The 23568-nt window shown below is 41.4% G+C and overlaps 1 protein-coding gene across 1 annotated transcript in view; it reads right to left on the bottom strand.

Moving 5' to 3' along the window:
- The window catches only part of LOC129705393 (beta,beta-carotene 15,15'-dioxygenase-like), a 34948-nt gene extending 14391 nt beyond the window's left edge, over positions 1-20557 (bottom strand). The window contains exons 1-7 of the mRNA XM_055648946.1: positions 20299-20557; positions 16197-16325; positions 13580-13709; positions 10234-10381; positions 9311-9458; positions 5895-6109; positions 431-697 (exon numbers count right to left, since the gene is read on the bottom strand). Coding sequence (XP_055504921.1) covers positions 431-697; positions 5895-6109; positions 9311-9458; positions 10234-10381; positions 13580-13709; positions 16197-16325; positions 20299-20362 — 1101 coding nt within the window. The 5' untranslated portion in view covers positions 20363-20557. The remainder of the gene's footprint in view (positions 1-430; positions 698-5894; positions 6110-9310; positions 9459-10233; positions 10382-13579; positions 13710-16196; positions 16326-20298) is intronic.
- Between the last annotated feature and the right edge of the window lie 3011 nt (positions 20558-23568).

The raw sequence follows: 23568 nt of genomic DNA on the forward strand, positions 1-23568 counted from the left end.
TGTGGAAACAGGCTTTTCAGTCCAACTTGCCCACACTGACCAACATGTCATATCTACACTAGTCCCACCCGCCTGCATTTGGCCCATATCCCTCTAAACCTATCCTATCCATGTTGCTGTCCAAATGGTTTTTAAACATTGTGATAACACCTGCCACCGCTACTGTACCTTGTCCGGCAACTTGTTCCATATACCTACCACCCCTCAGGTTCCTGTTAAATATTTTTTCCCTCACCTTAAACCTATGTCCTCTGGTTCTTGATCCCCAACTCTGGGTAAAAAACACTGTATCTCGTAAAAGACATGGTCCTGGACTCTCCCACTGGTGGAAACATCCTCTCCACATCCACCCTATCCAGGCCTCTCACTATTCGACAATATACATTGTTAACAGTCACAACCTATTGCAGAAATGTAGTTGAACGCTTACCTCATCGACGTCCAAGGGAATTACAAATCTTTTGCAATATGGAAGAGTGAAGATTTTGCCTTTCATTTCAAATTCATTATCAACCAACTTCATATTTGCCAAGTAGAACATTTCATACAAGCTGTTGTCTTCATATGCGATGATGTCAAAAATTAAATGGTTGTTCTCTTCATATGCATTGACATGATGATAAACCACTAGTGCATCTGTGTAGAACTTTGTGGGTAGAGCCTTCTTCGTTCTTTTGTCTATGATATGAATATAGGTCTGAAAATCATAAATGGGAATTAATTTAAGTACAAAGTACTGTTCCACATTTCATTCAAAAAGATCCCGATCTGGACTTTTTACGTAAAACTAGAGTTATAAATCTATTGCAGTATAATGGTATGTTTGTCAGAAGAATGGATGGGGACTAAAGCGAGTCCAAATAGCCAAATTCCCTTATCATGTACCTGTATACAATGAATGGCCTGATTGGAATCATGTGTTGTCTTTCCGCTAACTGGTTAGCACACAACACTGTACCTCGGTACTTGACAATAAACTAAACTAAACAAATCTAATCTGTCTGTGATGGATGGTAAAGACCAACAAACTATGATTCTTTTATGGATGACTATTATGCTGGTCCTGGTATGCCTCTGCCTAATGTTTGCCCGGCAAATGGCTAACACGGAATATGGCCGGTGAAACTCTTTGCATCAGCCAATCGAGAGGTCCAACATGAAACACAGTTTGGAGACCCAGTCTACTGTTTTATTGTTAATCACCTCTCCTAGAAAGGAGGCATCACAGGAATGTGCAGCTGCTTTTGTAGCACCTTCCACAAAGGTGGAATAAAAAGACTCGCTCTGAGCCTGGGAGATTAGGCAGTGACCTTGGAGGGTCCAGTGGCTTACACTTACACTGGGAGGCAGCCAACAATGCTTCCCTACCCCCTGAAGGAAAAGGGGCTGGTGAAATACTCTGGGCAATCAGGAGTAATTCAAATAAGGGTGTCCATTTTAAGAAGTACATATTTGTTGTACATCTATTGTTTACATTCACAAATGTACCATAAGTTCCAATTTTACATTTATGCCAATGTGGTTGGTTAGCACTCAATCATCTAGGTCAAAGGTTATGGGTTTAAGTCCTACCCTAGATATTGAACAGTAATGAGAGAATGCTACAGTTAGAGATAGCATCTTCCTATTGCGAAGATAAATCAAGACAAAAGAAGATGTTGACCCACCTGCTCTCTTAAGTGGAATTGAAAGACACCATAACAAAATATGAAAAAAAAACCCACCTGATTTCTTCCTGACATTCTGGTCAATATTTATTCCTTGGTCACAAAATAAATCATGTCTTATACTATTGTGGTTTATTGTTGTTGGCTAGACAGGCGAGTTGCTGTGATTCTATGTTAAAAAAACAGTGTCTACAATGAAGAGGAATATCAGGTCTTGTAATTTGCCACGTCCTTACTTGGTGAAAGATGCTACATGCAATTGAATCTTTTATCTTTGGCCACATTACATCCATTGAGGAATTTCCGATTTTGATACATGCCCCACAGCTGAAATATTGAGAGAGATTTAAGGGGAGCATGAAGTAGATTCAAGTCAATGTAAAATTATACGGCTTCACTGCTCGACTGAGCGAGAGGGCTCACCTCTGTTAATGGTGAACCTCATGTCAATATTCAAAATGCAAACACAAGAATTCCAAATGTGTCCACATTTTAAAGGGACGATGTCAGGAATATGTGAATATGTTACATAAACTGATTTATGAAAAACAGGGCTTATGGCACATCCAAAAAATCATGATGAATTTAGTGGCATAGAATGAGAGAGATCCAGCATAGATGCAGATTGTTCTGACCGCTGGCAATGCGCTGACTATTCATTTATATGAATCCTTTACTAACCCATTTTACTCTCCCCACTTTCCCATCAACTCCACCCAGAATCTACCTCTCACCTACAGACCGGGGGAAAATAATCTACCCATTCTGCATATATTTTTTGAGATGTGGGGAAGAACAGGAGCATCTGGAGGAGACACATGAAGGGGGAACATGGAAGTTACACACAACACGCAGATCAAGATTGAACCCAGATCACTAGAAGTGTGAGGTAGCAGCTCTACTAGCTGCAACACTGTGCCACCTTGCCTCCATAAGTAATTGTTTTCACGCAAAGCACTTGATGAAATGCTCGAGGAACAACATGCAGCAGCTTCAGGGCTGGGCACACAAGTGCCTGCCAGACAATGACCACTCCCGACGAACGACGGTAAAACCTGCTCCCTTCAACATTCAATGTCATTGCCATCACCCGATTCATCCACCCTCAACATACTAGGCTCACCCCTGGTCAGAAATCCAACTGAACCAGCTGCGTAAAAAGAGCAGCAATAAGAGCAGATCATGAGGTGAACCATCTGAACATAGTACAGTACAGCCCACAATGTGGCCAAACATGATACTAAGTTAAACTCATCTCTGCTGCCTGCATATGATCCTTCATTTTATCCTTGTAATATCATTGCTGAGGTGAGGTCTTGTCAAACACATTTCATTGTACCATTGACCCCGTGTTAACCTACATGTGACAAATAAAACTGAACTGATATCGCTCCATTTCCTGCATATCCACATGCCTATCTAAAAGCCTATTAAATGTCACTACCCTGTATTATATTTGCCTCCGCCACCACATTCCAGAGATGCATCACATTCTGTGTAAAAATCTTGCCCCGCACATCTCCTTTAAACCGCCCCTCTCACCTTCAAGCTTTACACCCTAGTCTTTGACATTTTCACCCTGGGAAAAATGGTTCTGACTGGCTGCCCTATCGACGCCTTTCATAATTTTATATCTGCATGAGAGATTCACCTCCTGCCATCCTAAACATTTCCCACCAGCTACATGTCACGAGTCTGATGGAATAATTCAACACCTTCACCACAGCTTTCGTGTTATCATCCATAAGATGAATTGCAATAATTCCAAGACTGATTCTACTGGTGTTTTGAAGGATAAGGGCAGCTATCATAGGGAACGCCACCATCTGCATATTCCCTTCCAAGGCACGCCCAGGGTTTACAAATATTTTACTTTTGCTTCATCTTTGCTGGACTAAATGCTAAAATTCCACTCCACACCCTTCCAGATCCAAAACAGGAGTACTATCAGCAATAGGTTAGTACTGTGTAGAAAGGAACTGCAGATGATGGTTTACACCGAAGATAGACACAAAATGCTGGAGTAACTCAGCAGGACAGGCAGAATCTCTGGGGAGAAGGAAAGGGTGACATTTCGCATCGACACCCTTCTTCAGACTGAAGCATTCACTCTAGCACTTTGTGCCTATATTAGGTTAGTATTTTTCCCTTAGAACTAGGTGTAGTTTTAATCAAACTCTGGAAATATGAGCACAGGAATATGAACCGACTCAAATGCAGTTCTGCGGCATTATCAGTAATAGCATGCGTTGGGGCTACTGTTTAAACACAAATTACAGCAGTGTTTAGTCCCCCCATTTCAGGGCACCATAATGTTTGAGACGCAGCAATGTCATGTAAATGAAAGGAGTCATGTTTAGTATTTTGTTCATTTTCTTTGCATGCAATGACTGCTTGAAGTCTGCAATTCATGGACATCACCAGTTGCTGGGTGTCTTCTCAGGTGATGCTCTGCCAGGCCTGTATTGCAGCCATCTTTAGCTTATGCATATTTTGGGTACTAGTCCCCTTCAGTTTTCTCTTCAGCATATAAAAGGCACACTCAATTGGGTTCAGATCGGGTGATTGACTTGGCCACGCAAGAATTGACCATTTTTTTCACTTTGAAAAACTCCTTTGTTGCATTAGCAGTATGTTTGGGATCATCGTCTTGCTGTAGAATGAACTGCCGACCAATGAGTTTTGAGGCATTTGTTTGAGCTTGAACAGATAGGATGTGTGTATACACTTCACAATTCATTATGCTACTACCTTCAGCAGTTGTATCATCAATGAAGATAAGTGAGCTAGTACTTTCAGCAGCCGTACATGCCCAGGCCATAACATTCCCACCACCATGTTTCACAGATGAGGTGGTATGCTTGGGATCTTGGGCAGTTCCTTCTCTCCTCCATCCTTTGCTCATGCCATCACTCTGATGTAAGTTAATCTTCATCTCATCTGTCCACAAGACCTTTTTCCAGAACTGTGGTTGCTCTTTAAGTACTTCTTGGCAAACTGTAACCTGGCCATCCTATTTTTGCAGCTAACCAGTGGTTTGCATCCTGCAGTGTAGCCTCTGTATTTCTGTTCACAAAGTCTTCTGCGGACACTGGTCATTGACAAATCCACACCCGACTCCTGAAGAGTGTTTCTGATCTGTTGGACAAGTGTTTGGGGATTTTTCTTTATTATAGAGGGAATTCTCCTGTCATCAGCTATGGAGGTCTTCCTTGGCCTACCAGGCCCTTTGCAATTAGTAAGCTCACCAGTGCTCTCTTTCTTCTTAATGATGTTCAAACAGTTGATTTTGGTAAGCCTAAGGTTTGGCTGATGTCTCTAACAGTTTTATTCTTGTTTCTCAGTCTCATAATGGCTTCTTTGACTTTCATTGGCACAATTGGTGCCCTGAAATGGTGAAACCAAAATGTATAAAAATGGCCTTTAATAAAATGGCCTTTAATAAAACCTGACAATGTGTACTTTAACCACATACGATTTTTTAATTGCAAATCACAAATTGTGGTGTACAGTGGCAAATAAATAAATGATGGGTCTTTGTCCCAAACTTTATGGAGGGCACTGTAATCGGAGGACAATGCCAGCTTCTCTCACCTACAGTTCTTCCCCACCCTACGTTCAGTCTGAAGAAAGGTTTCAACTTGAAACGTCACCTATCCTTTTTCTCCAGAGATGCTGCCTGACCCGCTGAATTACTCCAGCACTTTGTGTCTATCGTTAGTATAAACCAGCATCTGCAATTCCTTCATATTACATGCAAGCGTTTAGTATTTACATTTAATTGGCCTCTAACTCAAGAGATTATTAACTAAACTATAATGGTGGGCCAGAAGTCACATACTGTAAAGCCCAGACCGGATAGAATAGGCACAATTTTTATCCAGGTGGATACAGGTGAACCAGTTATTGAATTTTATGGTGATGGAGTACTTTGTCGCCTTGAAGGGAATGAAAGGTGAAGGGGAACTGGCACTGGAGAGGGAATGAGGGCTGGGGTAGATCAGCCAGGGATATAATGAATAGTGGGACTAGCTCAGGAGGCCAACAGACCTATTCCTGCACCACTTATTAATGATTTTGATTGCAGTTTTATTTAGTTACTTAAATTTAAATTCTCCAGTTGCCAAGTGAGATTCAGTCACTTGCTTCTGGATCAAAGCTCCAGGTCACTGGATGCCAAATCAGCAACTTAGCCACAAGGTCAATGGAAAACAAACAACAACCTACCTTCTCCTTTGGATGCCAGCCCAAGCAGCTGGACCAGTTTGCTCCTTTGAAGTAAGCTGTTGCCATTTTGAGTATATCCAGTTTAAATGGCTGTTCTAAGAGAATGATATAGTTCTCGGACATTCCAAAACTGTGGTAGTAACTGGGACTGAGGAGTGAGCGACAAGGAATGGAGCAAAATATTTCACAATTCTTAAAGCACGCATTCTTGTCACCTGTACGATTCAAAAGAGACGAAACACTGGTCACAAAACAGCAGAAATTTTTAATTTTAAAAACTTACTGTATTTTGAAATTATGCAAAATAATATTAAGAATGTTGCATAATTAAATAACATGGAACATTGAATAATATGTAGAATATTGAAAATAGAATCGTACTCCCTTCCCCATTCCCCTCCCTCCATTCAGTCTGAAGAAGTGCCCCCGACCCAAAACATCACCTCTGAGTTACTCCAGCAGTTTGTGTCTATCCTTGGTATAAACCAGCATCTGCAGTTCTTTGCTTCCACGTACAATACGTGGCAGGAACTGACTCTTCAGACAACTGCGCTGAGCTTCATGCCAGGTTAAACTAACCTTTTCTGCTTGCGATTCATATCACTCAATTCCCTGCTTATCCATGTGTCTATCTAAAAGCTCCTTAAATGCCACCATAATATCTGCCCCAACCACCGTCCCTGGCAGCATGTTCCAGACACTCATTGCTCTCTGTGTAGAAAAAAAACCAAAGATCAAATCATTTCTTGATAATGGTGGTTTTAATTCTCTTCTTCAGGTGCCATTTTGTTGAAGAAGGGTTTCGACCCAAAACGTCACCCACTCCTTTTCTTCAGAGATGTTGCCTGATCTGTTGAGTATTACTCCAGCTTTATGTGTCCATCTGCCATTATGTTGAAGTTGTGCAAATGTTATGATGGCTGCTCAAGTGCTTATTGGGTTTGGTTAGTGAGTCACGGTGGCGCAGTGATATAGTTGCTGCCTTACAGCGAATGCAGCGCCGGAGACCCGGCTTCGATCCCGATTACGGGAGCTGTCTGTACGGAGTTTGTAAGTTCACCCCCGTGACCTGTGTGAGTTTTCTCCGAGATCTTCCTTTTCTTCCCACATTCCAATGATGTACAGGTTTGTAGATTAATTGGCTTGGTAAATGTATGAAAAATGTCCTTAGTGGGTGTAGGATAGTGTTAATGTGCAGGGAATGCTGGTTGGCGTGGACCCGGTAGGCCGAAGGGCCTGTTTCCGTGCTGTATCTCTAAACTAAACTAAACTAAACTAAACTACGGAAACCTGAACGTTTCTAGGCTAGATTTGTTGGCACGTCCTTATATGACTGTTCACATCTGGGGCAAACTTAAATATAGTTGAATGGATTTCCTTGGTTGGGGGGTTGTGCACAATAATCCACAAAGCCTCATGTCCAACAGTCAAAATCACCATCAGGTCCCACAGAGACATAGACCAGAAAGAAGAGGGAATTATATAAGGGGTTGGGTTTTGTACAAAGTTTCTGCTTCAACATTGTGTGTGGTCAGCTGATAATAGAAAAAGCAACAAAAATGACAAAACAACATCAGAAAATCTAATGGCTAAAGAACTTTAAAATATAATTTTTTTTTTTTTGTTGATCCCTTGCTGAAGTAACTGTATGGCACCAATACTAACACACGGTACCAGTCTTACTGTTCGAGATACTATTATTTCCTGCCTCTGATGAAGATTTTTAATTGGCCTCGAAGCAGAACTCACCCCACCACACACTACCTGTAACCAATATGCTCACACTGGTGCCACAAATAATACCATCAGCTCACAGGCAGTGGTCCCATCATTCCCTTGGACACAGTTCATTGCAGTGCATATATAAATGTAGATAGCATTCTTTAATTATCAGTCTCTAATTCAACATGGTGTGAAGACAACCTCTCCCTCAATGTCAGCAAGATGAAGCAGCTGGTTAGGGACTAAAGCAAGCATGGTGGAGCACATGTCCCAATCAGCAACAACGATCCCAAAGTGGAAACAGTTGAAAACTTCAAATTCCTAGATGTAAATATTATAGGAACAATCTGCTGTGGATTAGCCACACTTAAGTGACAGACAAAAATGCACACCAACACTTCTACTTCTTAATGAGACAGAGGAAATTTGGCTTGTCTCCAATGACTCATGCAAACTTCTACAGATACAACTTAAAAAGCATACTGTCGGATGTCTGAAGAAGGGTCTCAACACGAAACGTCACCTATTCTTGTCTAACCCGTTGAATTACTCCAGTTTTTTGTGCCTATCTTTGGATGGCATCACATCTCAGTGTGGGGAAACAGCTCTGCCCAAGATGGCAAGAAATTGCAGAGAGTTGTGGGTGTAGCCCAGTCCATCACACAGACCAGACTCCCCACTATTGACTTCATACTACCTAGGGAAAGCTGTCAACATAATCAAGGACATTTCCCACCTGGTCATTCGTTCTTCTTCCTGCTTCTGTCGAGCAGAGAATACAGATGCCTGAGAGCGTATCCCGCCAGATTCAGGAACAGTCTCTTCCCCCGTTATCAGACTTCTGAATGGTCCATCCATAAGTCAACGTACTGTCCCAACACTCAAACCTATTTCATTGGAAATTTTCTCTGCAACTATTACCCTACATTGCTGAGTAACTATATTCTGTACTATTGAACTTGAACTTGCATGTGGCTTCATGTGGAGTATTATCGAATTTAACTAGAAAGCATACAAACAAAACCTTATCACTGTACCTTTGCACATGTGACAATACTAAATACTAAAGTGTTGAATTTTGAGAAAGCCCGATCAACAAATGAATTACAAGGAGCGAAAATAAGCTGGAATGATTTCAAGTCTGAGCTCCAGCTTGCCCTGTTACAGCACAGTGGAATCCATCAAACCTGTTTCCGTAGCTCTAAGTTGTAATGAAAGGTGTTGTAGAAGGAATGTGCAGCACGAGGCAAATAAAGTAATGAAATGTCCCTGAGCCATGATATCAATCGACCTCAACAATTCAGGCATGAATTCTTCAAGGAATAATTCACCTTTTCAAAAACCAAGGTAATTATAGAAAAACGCTTAAAAAGAAACATTAGTCACACTGAACCATGCCTTCAATCAAAAACTGAAAAGGACCTTTTTGACTTCTGGGGATCATAAATTGGGCCGGCTGTGCTACCCAGCTGTCTATGTGAACAGAAAATGCTGGAAATACCCAACAAGTCAGGCCGCATATGTGGAAAGAGAAAGAGAGTTAACATTTCAAGTCGAGGACCGTTCAATCCATTGTCATAAAAAAAGATCCAGGGATCTTCAACCTGAAACAATAACTCTGCAGATGCTGCTAAGTTTTTCCAATATTTTCTGTATTTGTTTCTTATTTCCACTAAGTTTATATTTTCATTTACCTGGCTTTACATTTGCTACTTTCACAATCAAGTACTTTGTTTTGCCTTTCTCCACAATGGAAGTGCCAATGTTGTAGGTGTTTCTATTTTCATCATAATGTGGGTGGGCTGTGGCCAGGTTGAGAGGGACATAGTCCGCTTGGTCAACCTATGTAAACATGCAAAAGAGAAATAAGTTACCCTTTGCCTTTGACATCCAATATCATTTATTCCTTTATAATTTTTCACTTAGAATAACTGATCAACAAAAATGCAACTGATCTGTGTTGGAACGAACAAATACATTAGAAACTATTTCATGTACAAAATCATGCTGCAACTGGGCATTGTGCAATGAAGCCCATTTTCCTTCTTAAGCTGTCCAGTGATTCTAAAATGGTCATTTGTGCTTGGCTTAGGCATAATTCCAAAGGTTCTTTTAATTTTCCACCACCCCTGTGTGTTAGTTAAGATGTTCTTAGCATTGTAAAGTCGATAGCATAAAACCTCGATACTTATCATTCCAGAGAATGAGATAAGCAAAGATATGATTCTTATTAATCAGCAAAGCATGGATCTTTACACATTCAAATGGAATTGATACTAATCAAGGAGTACGCTGCTAAAGGCCTTGACTTCTGCCCTTTCAGGCAAGGTCATATAGAGTCAGTAGGCCAATAAACATTAAACTTTAACACACATCCATTCCTAGCCATTGTTGAAAACCTGGGAAAGTAATTTGTTCGGTGAAGTTTACACCAAACAGTGAACATTGTAACTCCACTTCTGAAACTTAACGCCATGCCAACTTGCACAACACTCATAAAGTACCTTGGCACTTTCGTTTAATGCATATATAGAGGTCACTTCAAACTTTGGGATGCAAAGTTCAAGTTCAACAATTGTAATGAAATGTCATGTAGTTCACAAGCCAAATGCTTCACCTTTTCCAATGTCTCCAGTGTTCTTGGATCTATTCTTCTGATGTAGTTGACTTCTGATGATGCATAGTAATTCTCACCATATTTGACTATGTTAATCAAACAATTATCAGTGAAATCAGGAATAACGTGCGTAAGATAGGAAAATGCTCTGAAAATAATAACAAACAGGAGCACTTTTTTATTTTTATTCATTTATTTTTCTATTTTAAGTCAGACTGCAATGAAACAATTTATTCAACCATACGAATAAATTGGTTTTGAAAAAAAGTGGAGATGAAGAGGGATACATTATTCATTCTAATCATCATCCATTTAGTGTAGAGATACAGCGTGGAAACAGGCCCTTCAGTCCACCGCTCCAACCATTGATCACCCCATACACTAGTTCTATCCTATGCGCTTGGGACAATTTCCAGAAGCCAATTAACCTACCAACCTGCACATCTTTGGAATGTGGGAAGAAACCGGAGCTCCCGGAGAAAACCCATGCGGTTAACCTACCAACCTGCACATCTTTGGAATGTGGGAAGAAACCGGAGCTCCCGGAGAAAACCCATGCGGTCACAGGGAGAACGTACTAATTCCATACAAACAGCACTGTAGTCAGGGTTGAACCAGGGTCTCTGGCGCTGCAACACAGTAACTCTACCATTGCTGCACTATGCCGACCTGTTAGTTTGTTGTAATTAGTGATGATATTAGGAAAAGGGGAGTTGCAATGAGACCTGCGTGTCCTTGTACATCAGTCACTGAAAGTAAGCATGCATGTATAGCAAGCAGTGAAGAACGCAAATGGTATGTTGGCCTTCATAGATAGATATAATTTAGATATAATTTATTGCCACACAACCAGGGTCGGTGGAAATTTGGGTTGGCAGCAGCAGTACAATAATAAAGAACACACAACCACAATAAAACTGTAACACAAACATCCACCACAGCAATCATCACTGTGGTGGAAGGCACAAAATTTGGCCAGTCCTCCTCCATTTCTCCCCCGTGGACAGGACCAGAGTCTAGAGAGAGGATTTGAGCATAGGAGCAAGGAGGTCCTACTGCAGTTGCACTGGGCCCCAGTGAAACTATACCTGGAGTATTGTGTGTAGTTTTGGTCTCCTAATTTGAAGAAGGACATCCTTGCTATTGAGTGGTGCAGCATTGGTTCACCAGGTCAATTCCCAGGATGGCGGGACTGACGTATAATGAAAGAATGGATCGACTGGGCTTATATTCACTGGAATTTAGAAGGATGAGAGGACACATTATAGAAACATATAAAATTCTTAAGGGATTGGACAGGCGAGATGCAGGAAATGTTCCAGATGTTGGGGGAGTCCAGAACCAGAGGTCACAGTTTAAGAATATTAAGTAGACCATTTAGGACTGAGATGAAGAAAAACGTGTAGTGGCCATTTGGCCTGTTTTGCATGTCATTGTGGATGGCATGTTCCTTTAAATTTTAGACTGCCCGTTATAATGTGGGTGGGATTTATGACGTGTCTTTGGGCGTGTTTATGCAGCTTAACTGCTTGCGTGGTAGTTTAGTTGGTTAGATTCGTTTTGGAGTGAAGAGGGAGAAGGTTAATCCTTCGACCATGTCAAGCCACATGTCAAGATCATGTGAAGCATGGAGACACGAGGAGTTTCCTAGTATCTGAAGTAATGAGCTGGAGTTCGAAGAAGATTGCCGGACGGAACAAGTCGGAAAACCTTGGATGTATCTTACTGTTTTATATCTACAATAAAGAAAATATTCATTAAAAGACTGTGTGCTGAAGCTTTATGAAAGGAGAAGCTCTGAAGGTCTCTGAGGCAGCTTGCATGCGTACCGAAGATATTCCCCTTATCCCCTCTCACCCAATTAGTGGCTAGGGAGTTAATTTCCTGAAAGATTTGAAAAATCTGCCGCTACAATGTTTTCACCCAGAGAATTGTGAATCTGTGGAATTCTCAGGCACAGAAGGTAGTGGAGGCCAATTCACTGGATGTTATTAAGAGAGAGTTAGATTATAGCTCTTAGGGCTAACAGAATCAAGGGATATGGGGAGAAAGCAGGAACGGGTATTGATTTTGTATGATCAGCCATTATCATATTGAATGGCAGTACAGGCTCGAAGGGCCGAATGGCCTACTCCTGCACCTATTTTCTATGTTTCCTATACTTTCGGCAGCTATAATGATAATTTTCAAGTGTATTTTAGCTGAGTTTAGATCTTTTTTTTTTAATATTCACACATTTCGATGAGTGAATAAATATTCAGCTGATGCAACAAATTTGTTTAAAATGAATGAGAAGAGAAAACTAGTGAACAGCTGATCAGAAGGTTTAATGTCTGTTGTAGGCAATATAGAGGAAATATGAATGGGATAAAGTTAGAAAATCAAAGGGCTGGCAAGAGCAGCCAGCTTAGAATTTTGATGGCAAGCCAGTGTGATTTAACATTAGTGAGGGTACTTTTAAGAAACAATTGATTGCAAAGGTCTCTGCAATTCAGCAGACGATTACCTTAAGATGATCCAAAGAATGATTCAAGGGCCTGTCCCACTTTCACGACCTAATTCATGACCTCTGCCGAGTTTGCCCTTGACTCATACTCGCAGCATGGTCGTAGGAGGTCGTAGGTAGGTCGTAGCAGGTCGTGATGCTAGTCGTAGGTACTCGTGACATCAAGTAGGTCGGGGCGTTTTTTCTGGCATGATGTAAAATGTCCACAAGTAAAAATGGTCATGAATTAGATGGTGAAAGTAGGACAGGCCCGTCAGGTGAATGGCTCAAGGGAAGCTATGAGAGTATGAACAGACAGACTACAGTTGAAAAACAAAATTAGGTTTAACGGATATCACTCGATCTACAGAAAGTTAACATCACAACTTTTGCTCTTGCTTTAAATCATTTATTATAATCTGGATAAATTTAGCTTAATGTTTGGAAAACAAGGAGGATAAGTCTTATCTCTCGTTCATTTTACCCCTCAGCAAACAGTTAAACAAAAACGCTTACATTCTGATGATTCTGAGCTACACAGCTTAGAACATTAGAGACCGGAAAAATAATTTAAAATCAACACCAAGGAAGCAAAAGGTTGGGGGGAAATGCTTTGATGGAGGGCAGCCATCTACCATCGAAGATTTCATTCTGTTGGCTTGCAAGAGAGAATGGAAGAAATGTTTGAAGCAGATAAAGTCACAAGGCTACATGGAGAGATGGGTCAATGGGATTGATTTTCATTCCAGTCATGGTTCTTTTGAGCTGCAGATCTCTATTTAGGTGGTATCAATGGAATTGAACATCCAAGCATCAACATTTCATTACTTTTCTTACTTGGAAATTTACAACATTTCTTACTTGGAAAAAATATTCTTGCATGGGTCTGGATAGGCCATTGTGCCAAACTCCGACACGACAATCCTATTGGCTTCTATATTCTTCTTGTAAGTATCACTTTGGAGATATTTGCTTCTGTAGAGCACCTCACCTGGATTTAAGAATATAAAAGCTAGTAACCATTGTGGTTTGTAGAAAAGATGATTCAATTCTCCAATCTTGGCTTGGACATTTAGTTTACAACATAACACTTTTGAGCCTGTGACCTGCTTCACTTGTACGGCTTCATCGAGCTACAAGTTGTTCTACATCCAATGTTGCCTTATGTAGGACGGAACTGTAGATGCTGGTTTCCACTGAAGGTAGACACAAATGCTGGAGTAACTCAGCGGGTCAGGCAGCATCACTGGAGAGAAGGAATGGGGGATGTTTCTGATTGAGACCCTTCTTCAGACTGAGAGTCAGGGGAGAGGGAAACTAGAGGTATCTCCTATATATCAGCGAGAATAAGTGCAGACAGAGATTGTTTTGCTAAACACCTACCCTCAATCTGCCTTCGCCATTTCCCGGTGACCAAACATTTTTGCTTTGCTTGGGCAGCTTACAACCTGTGGTATGAATATTATTTTTTATATTATATATATTATTCAAGTAACCCTTGCATTCCCTCTCTCCCTCCCCCTCCCCAGTTGTTCTGTTAGTTCCACTGTTCGTATCCCTTTGTTATCACCTCTTCCACAGCTAACAATGGACCATTGTGGGCTCCACCTTTCCTTGATCATCTATGCTGGCTCCGATTTGTTCTGTACCATTTCATACCTCCAGTTTCCCTCTTCTCCGACTGCCTGAAGAAGGGTCTCGACCCAAGACTTCACCTATTCTTTTCCTCCAGAGACATCACCTGATCTGCTGAGTTACTGCAGCACTTTGTGTGTATCTCCAATGTTACAATGTTCAACGTATTTGGACTGACTCTTACTCATCTCAATACAAGGTTGAATGCTGACAAACATATAAATAATGTGGAAAATGTCCTTTTGCTTGTACCCTCCTTGCACCAATTCTGTTTGTTCCTCCATTCTCCCTTTAGAGGAAGTAATTGACTTTCATTTTCTTGGAGTTTTAGAGTTGGTGTCAATTTGAAAATAGTGCTCTCACATATTGGGTTACTGAAGAATAAATTCAATTTATATGTATATCGATCAGCCATGATCACAATGAATGGTGGTGCTGGCTCGAAGGGCTGAATGGCCTCCTCCTGCACCTATTTTTTATATGCATAGAAAACTTGCTTTAAGGCTATTGGACACATTTGCTCCTTGCAAAGGTCACCTTTTCAATTTTTAAATTATTGCCAATTTTGCAGTCCTTCCATCCTCACATTAACTTTAGTTTAGTTTAGTGATACAGCGTGGAAACAGGCCCTTCGGCCCACCGTGACCACGCCAACCAGCCATCCCCGCACATTAACACTATCCTACACACACTAGGGACAATTTATACATACACCAAACAAATTAACCTACATACTTGTACGTTTTTGGAGTGTGGGAGGAAACCGAAGATCTCGGAGAAATCCCACGCGGTCACGGGGAGAAGTACAAACTCCGTACAGACAGCGCCCGTAGTCAGGATAGAACCCGGATCTTCAGCGTTGCAAGCGCTATAAGGCAGCAACTCTACCGCTGCTCTACCGTGGCCACCCTCTTAATCCAAGGTTAAAATCCACTGCTTCTTCCTGATGAGGGGGGTGAGACTCATTTGATGGCGTTACCAGGGAACTGGTACAGGCACGATGGGCCAAGAAGCATCCAACTATATTTCTCTATTGACTGTGGCACATCAATTGGCAAAAGGAACAAAGGTGGACACAGTGGAACAAGGGAATCTAACTCAAGGGCCATTATCACTTATGATCACTCTTCTGCATTTCTCTTCATAGGACAGATCACATTTCCTCTCATAGAGTCATAGAGTGACGGTGTGGAAACAGGCCCTTCAACCTACCAAGTCTGCACCGACCAGCGATCCCCACCTGCCTGTGTTTGGTCCATATCCCTCCAAATGTCCTACCCATGTACCTGTCTGTTTCTTAAACATTGGGATAACCCCAACCTCAACTACCTCCTCTGACAGCTTGTTTCATGCACCCACCATCCTTTGTGAAAAAGTTACCCCTCAGATTCCCATTAAATTGTTTCCCCTTCACGTTAAACCTATATCCTCTGGTCCTCCCATGTGCTGCTTGCCACCAAAGCAAACTATAAGTATCAGAAGATAGACACAAAAAGCTGGAGTAACTCAGCAGCATCTCTGGAGAGAAGGAATGGGTGACGTTTCGGGTCGAGACCCTTCCTCAGACAGATCAGAACATGCATTCAAAACATGAAGCTCAGACAACGTTCCTTTAACTACTGTGACAGTTCCCATTACTATAACAATTCATATTGCACAACCATTTTGCGTTGTGCCACATTTGTACTTCATGGGCAAACATCGACAATCCTTTAATTGGATCTCTGCAGAAGTTATAGTTTTTGCATACAGTTCATTACCTTGATTAGCACTTTACTAAACACATGGATAGAGAAGAAAATCTATAAAGGCCCTGCTATATATTAATTCTATTTTAACATACCATTTTGAAAGGTGAAACTATGCAGCAATGATAACCCATCAAACCAATGGTTGTAGATAGTTTCTCCAACTTTATGCATGCCTGGTCCATTTCGGATTAGTATCCCGTGCAGCCATTTTGGAATTTCACCTATTTATTGTTAAAATAAAATTAGTTAAGTGGTATCTTATTTTAGATTTATCAGTCATACTTTTAAGAAGAATCATAGGAAGTAAATGCAATGCACCTTGACTAACAGGGCATGTAAATTGAGACAAATGAAGAATTTAGTGACAAAACCACAACATTTATTCACAATGAGCATTCTCCGTTTATTCTTTTTAAAATGCACCCAAGTGACTCAGGATATGGAAATCACAGCCATGCCTCCCAAGAAAAGCAAGGCGGTTACTCTTGAAAATGCACTGAATGGAGGATTTCTCTGAGGAAATGACCACGGTTTTACTGACAGAAGCTGCTGGCACTTCTGTTTTCTTGATACTTCATTAACTGTTACAGTTAGCATGCAATAAGAAGCTATTTACTGCACCTCGGTACACATGACAATAATCGAAACTGAACTGAAATTGAGCTGAACTATTTGACTTTTTATATTGCTTTCCAAAATAGGCAGACATTTCTCTTAATATCTCCCATCGACGACTGCACGTGCTTTATTTCACACACTGCAGTTCTCATTTTGATTCCCTTTCAAAGAATGAAACGTTCCCATTTTTGGCTGATCTTTTGAAAACTAGAAAGTCACTGCCCCTCATCTTCCTTCTCTGGGTGGTTTCCAGTGCATGCAGCTCAGCCATTACAGTGCTTAGCCTTTAGCGCACCATGGTCCGGTGCAGTGAGATGACATTGGTACATCCAATCCAAAGACAACATTATGCAATTAGTCTTCAGACTCTGTCAATTGGCTCCACACTGTAACACAGTCGTTCCTCTAAACACCCAGCTCAATCTGAGCCAGTAGCAGGCCACTAAACAGCTCTATAAGCCACACATCCTCTTCCAAGATCTGTGCAGTCTCTTCCACTGGCCACTGATTTCCACTCTTATAGACATGGATTTACTGAAACATCCAGCATTGAGATTCTCATTTTCCACCTCTCCAGATGATTCTAACAATGGTCAGGGTACCGCAAGGTGGCAGTTTTAGCAAAGCCATTTCAACCAAGTGGAAATGGAATGCTACAGCTGTGAATCATACAGATGCTGTACATCACAACCACTGAGTTCTGGTGGCAAAGGGAATGATTGCTTAGGATGGTGGATGATTGTTTGCAAAAATACAATGTCCAGTTTCTAGAGAATTATCGTAGCTGCACTCACGAGAGACAGTACATGATCATGCTGCTGATTTCTGCCTTGGAGTTGCCAAAAGAGCTGTGAAGTGTTTAGTTTAGTTTAGTTTATTGTCACGTGTACCGAGATACAGTGAAAAGCTTTTGTTGCGTGCTATCCAGTCAACAGAAAGACAATATGTGATTACAATCGAGCCATAAATGCGGCTATGGCAGCATCTCTGGAGAATATGGATAGGTGACGTCTCAGGTCGGGACTCTTCTTCAGACCCAAAATGTCACCGATCAATATTCTCCATAGATGTTGCTGAACTCACTGAGTTACTCCAGCACTTTGTCCCTTTTTTTTTTTTAAACCAACGACTGCAGATCCTTGTTTCTACATTCTGCTCCTGTAGCTGATATATTTATCTGGCTGGTCCACTATCTGTTCAATGGCATATTGATGATAGGGATTTGACAATGTGAGTGCCATTGAATATCCAGACAAGGGTCTTGATTCCTTCTTGGAGAAATGGCCATTGTGGCGTGATAGTAATGCCCCTGTCCCACTTAGGAAACCTGAACGGAAACCTCTGGAGACTTTGCACCCCACCCAAGGTTTCCGTGTGGTTCCCGGAGGTTCCCGGAGGTTTTTGTCAGACTCCCTACCTGCTTCCACTACCGGCAACCTCCGGCAACCACCTGCAACCTCCGGGAACCGTACGGAAACCTTGGGTGGGGCACAAAGTCTCCAGAGGTTCCCGTTCAGGTTTCCTAAGTGGGACAGGGGCATTACATGTTACTTATGTCTCAATGGTGTCCAGTCGTGTTGCATGAGGGCATGATTTCCTCATTTGTAAAGACTTATGAATGAAAATGAAAAATGACAGAAAGATGATCATAGATGAAGCAGCTGAACATGGCTGGGGCTGGATCATGATCCTGCTGAACTACTGAAGTGATGTTGTGGGCTTTAGATGATTGTCCACAGCCATGTTTCTTTGGACAAGGTGCAATTCTAACCACTGGATTGCTTTCCCCTTGATTAGTTTAGTTTATTGTTCTTATTGTCACACATACTGCAATACAGTGAAACGTTTGTTTTACCTGCTATCCCTTCAACTAATACTATACATGGAGACAACCATGGACAAGTAAAAGAGTCAAACAGACAGAGGTAGGCCCTCTTCTGCAGCAGAATGCAAAGAATGGCCACATTCTAGCACCATCTTACAAGTCTCAAGTCTCTGAAGAGTTTGACCTTGATCTAAGGAGATATGCAATTTCTTCTTTTCTCAATTTAAGGCCCAGTGCCTTGGCAGCACTGGGTTGATGATATATGAGGGGGGGGTCCGGCCCAATGCGATGCTATCAATCCCGATCACTGCCCTCAACTTTATCTTGCACTAAACGTTATTCCCTCTATCATGTATTTATACACTGCGGATGTCTCGATTGTAATCATGTACTGTCTTTCCGTAGACTGATTAGCACGCAACAAAGGCTTTTCACTGTACCTCGGTACACGTGACAATAAACTAAACTCAAAACTCAACAATCACACTTTCTCTCAGGAACATCTCCATCACCAACATCACTGCCACACGGCCATCATGACCAACATCTGCAGAGAAAATTAGCCTAGTTTTCCTTGCAATTGGCTATTGTCTTTCTGCTTCACAATCATCATTAAATCAGCGATGCCCAAGTCCCCCTCGACATTGTGACAAAGAACTGTAGATGCTGGTTTAAACCAAAGATTGACACAAAAAGCTGGAGTAAAGAGTCTGACCCGCTGAGTTACTCCAGCTTTTTGTGTCTATTCTCCTCTGCATTGTTGTCCAGGAAAGTATGCAACTTCTATCTAAACATAAGGTAGACACAATATGCTGAGTAACTCAGCGGGTGAGGCAAGCATCTCTGGAGAGAAGGAATGGGTGACGTTTCGTCAGGGGAGGGGGCCGGACAAAGCTAGAATGTAGTCGGAGACAGTGAGACTAGTGGGAGAACTGGGAATGGGAAGGGATGGAGAGAGAAAAAGCAAGGGCCAACTAAACATCCTCTGTTGATAACAATTAACACTTAAAAGTGCCAAATGCATGGATACACCGAACGTCACAGCACATGGTAAATAAATGGCATATGAATATCCAAATAGGTTCTTTCAATTCAAATTCCACAAATGCCTTCATTTCCAAGCAACATTATTATTCGGTAAAACTTATGAAAATAACTGGCATGAGTTATAAATGCAATGCAATGATAAGAATGTGTGGTGCCGTCGAGGTAAATTTGGAGGTCAGAATTCACTATGCTGTGAATCTAATATTTGTGTTTAAAGTAAACTGAGAAAACATTGCAAGTTCAATAGATTTTATGGAGGCGACGTGTACGTGTTTTGCTTTCGATTTTATACAACCATTGAATGGATACGAACTTTAAAACATATATATATATATATTTTTTTTTTCAGAGATAAATCATACCATCGCCGGAGGGAGAAGAATTCGCTACACCTGCCCAAGAAGATTAATTCCTATGTAGATTCGAGCAAGTGCTGGCCGCTAGTTTATAGTTTCTGGTTTTGGGAGGAGAATAATTACAGGACGTAGCACAGACTTAAGGTGACGGGGAATATTTTGACATATTGTGGCTTTCAAGTCAAACTCAATAGTTAAGGATTTTCGCACAGTCCCTGCATTTTTTTAGCGGTATGACTGTAAAGTGCCTCTGCCAGTATACTTCAAATAACATATATGCCACACACAAACGTTTAAACTGCGCCATAGAACAGTTCTGTCTATTCTGGAATCAACTGTATTCCTCACCTTGAATTTCTGCTTTGATTGCTTCTGGTGTTTCCCGTTTATTTTCACCAAACAGCGACTGCATGATGTCGACAAAACACAAGGCAGTCGCTGCACTCAATGTCAGGACTGCCCCAGACCTTTGGCTTTTTATACCTCAGCTGTGCGCCACCAAGCTGTAGTCGTTGATACACTCAACCCTGGAGTCAGGCCAGCCCACATCACAATGGCAGTTTTGCTTTTCATCTTTCCCTCTGCAACTTCAACGTCGAACGCTCAGATCCTTTCCTTTGCCGTTCGTTTAAACCATCAGTTTTAAAGTTGCTTGTCCTATGGGAGTGTTTGGATAGATGTTTCTTTCACTATATGTCTTTCTGGTCAGATGCCATCAACATTTTAGCAGGATATTTCAGAACCTGATAACTTTTCAAATACAGTTACGACTTATAATATTCTTATTTTGATCCCGTTATTTAACTAAAGATTCCTTTATAATCAAGGCGAATCAGATTGTAAAAATTCTTAGAAACAAAGAACTGCAGGTGCTGGTTAATACACAGATGGACACAAAGTGCTGGAGTACAGCAGGCCAGGCAGCTTCTCTGGAGAAGGGTCTCGACCTGAAATGTCACCTGTCCATGTTCTCCAGAGATGCTGCCCGACCTGCTCTGTCAAAACATTTGTTCTGAAAAGGCCATCTCCAATATGAATCCAGCAAAAAATAAATTATTGATTAAAAGTCCTGACATAATTTGTCCATTTCCCTCCACAGATGGCCTGTCCCACTTGGGCAACTTTTTAGGCGACTACAGGAGACTATGCGGTGGCCACATGGTCGCAGGTGGTCTCCAGGGTGTTGCCTGTATGGTCCCGACTCTTCTCCTCAGTCGCCCAAAGAGTCGTAGCGTTTTTCTGGTCGCCGAAAAATTTTCAAACATGGTGAACATTTTTCTGCGACAGTGGCGACCTTGGGTTTGACGCCAAATGAGCGTAGCTTGACGTAGGTCCTGTCATAGGTTGTCGGCAGCTTAATCTAGGCAGTCGCCAGGATGTAGAAGGGTATGGCCAGGATGTCGTCGGTTGTCGACAGGTGACGTAGGTTGTCGCCGATGCTGACTTCCGTGAATTTCAATGTCATATTCGCCAGCAGTCGCCCAAAAAATCACCTAAGTGGGACTGGCACAATAGTCCGGTCGCAGGTTTTTCAGCGACCTGCTACGACTATGACAGTCACTGGCAGTCAGCGAAAAAAAAAATCGCCTAGTGGGACAGGCCCATATCCTTTATCCATAACTATTTTAAAGCTAATAGAACTGTGGTCGCTGATCCCAAAGGCACGCACAATGGCACTTCAGTCACTTACCCGTCCTAATTTCCCCAAGAGTAGATCAATCATTGCCTTTTCCCTTGTGGGGGCCTGCGGAAACATTCCTGAACACATTTGACGAGTTCCACCGTCTAAGCCCTTGGCACTATAACTGTCCCAGACCATTTGCAGAAAGTTACAATCCCCTGGTATCTTTATTAGTCTTACAAAATGAGTCCTGCAAAATTGTAGCATATTTATTGTTCTAATTCCTGTTGAGTATTTGGGGACCCATAGTACATTCCCAAATAAGGCGATCATCCCCATTTTATCTCTCGGCTCCACCTATATAGCCTCATTGGATGAACCATCAGTAATGTCATCCCGGACAACTGCCGCGACATTCCCCTTAATCAAAAAAGCAACACCCCCTCCTCTTTTACTCCCATCGCTATCTTTCCTGTAGCATTTGTATCCTGGACCATTAAGCCATCAGTCCTATCCCTCTTAGTAATGGTTACAACGTCCCAGTTGCACGTACCTATCCATGCCCCAAGTTCATCCACCTTGCAGCCAAGCCTCTCGTACTAATACAAGTCCAATTCAATCCATCAGCCCTTCTTCACTCCCTGCTCTGCTCCTGTCTTTCCTGTCCACTGAACTTACTTTCATCACCTCCCATACCAACTTCCAGCCTCTCACCTACATTGGATCCCACCTCCCTGCCAAACTAATTGAAAACTACCCAAGTAGCACTGGCAAACCTGCTGCCAGGAGATTAATAGATTTCAGGATATTAAAAGAATCTAGAGATTCATAAATAGGGCAGAAAATTGTCATTTGTAGTAGATCAGCTGTGGTATGTTTGAATGCTGGTGCAAGCTTGAAGCCAAAAGGTCTACACCGAGACTGTTTATTTTGAGGAATGAATCGTCTCAATATGATTGTATAAATATTCATTCCAGTATTCTGTCAACATTTACTCTGCTTGACAAAAAATAAATAAAATAAAAATAAAATACATTTCCAAAGATAATTTTGCCAGATTGACAGCACATTGGTGCAGCAGGTAGAGCTGCTGCCTCACAGCACCAGAGATCCGGGTTCCACCCTGATGTTGGGTGCTTTGTGTAGAGTTGAAACTCGGTGACCTTATGGGTTTCCTCACACATCCCAAAGATGTGTGTGTCTGTGGGTTAATTGGCCTCTGTAAGGTATATGGACACACTGATCTGTTCTGTATTTATTTATGCCTACAATATTCTGTTGTGCTAAAGCAAAGCAAGAATTTCATTGTTGCTATCTGGGACACATGACAATAAACTCTCTTGAATCTTGATGTGTAAGGAAAGGATCAGAGTGGCCACTGGTGACCAATGGTCGACGTGGACACAGTGGGCCAAAGTGCCTGTTTCCATGCTGTATTTCCAAAATAAATGTCTGAAACATCTCAACTATTCCAAGTTGTAGCATTAAAAAATTAAAAGTACATTTAAAAAACAATTTTATGCAAGCCATTTTTGTATTTAACAAAGGCATGTTTTGAGAAAGTAGCTTGCAAGCAAGATTCGGGGTGACAATTATTTGATTCAAAAATCACTAATCACAACATCATTAGGTCGACATCCATTCAGGCTACTATTGAATCAAATTGTTATTGTTAAGTATTGGTTAAGTACACCCTTTGCACAGTGTTTGGATATAAATTATAATATCACACTATCTGCAAACTGATCAACAGTAAAATTACACCAGTCTAAACTATGATCTTTGATATAGTTGGCATTAAGCCAAGTTAAGTTATCTTTGTGGATGGAATCAAGATGTTCCAATTACAAGTGCAAAAACATGATCTTTACTTGATAAGCAATGTCTGATAAACCAAAGGACACACGAACCAAATTACATGCGATTAATAATCACCTAGAAGCACAATTTCATTGAAAGATTAAAACAATAGAATGCAAAATTAAAAACATTAATGT

The sequence above is a fragment of the Leucoraja erinacea genome, chromosome 17, assembly GCF_028641065.1.
Source record: "Leucoraja erinacea ecotype New England chromosome 17, Leri_hhj_1, whole genome shotgun sequence".
Lineage (NCBI taxonomy): Eukaryota > Metazoa > Chordata > Chondrichthyes > Rajiformes > Rajidae > Leucoraja > Leucoraja erinaceus.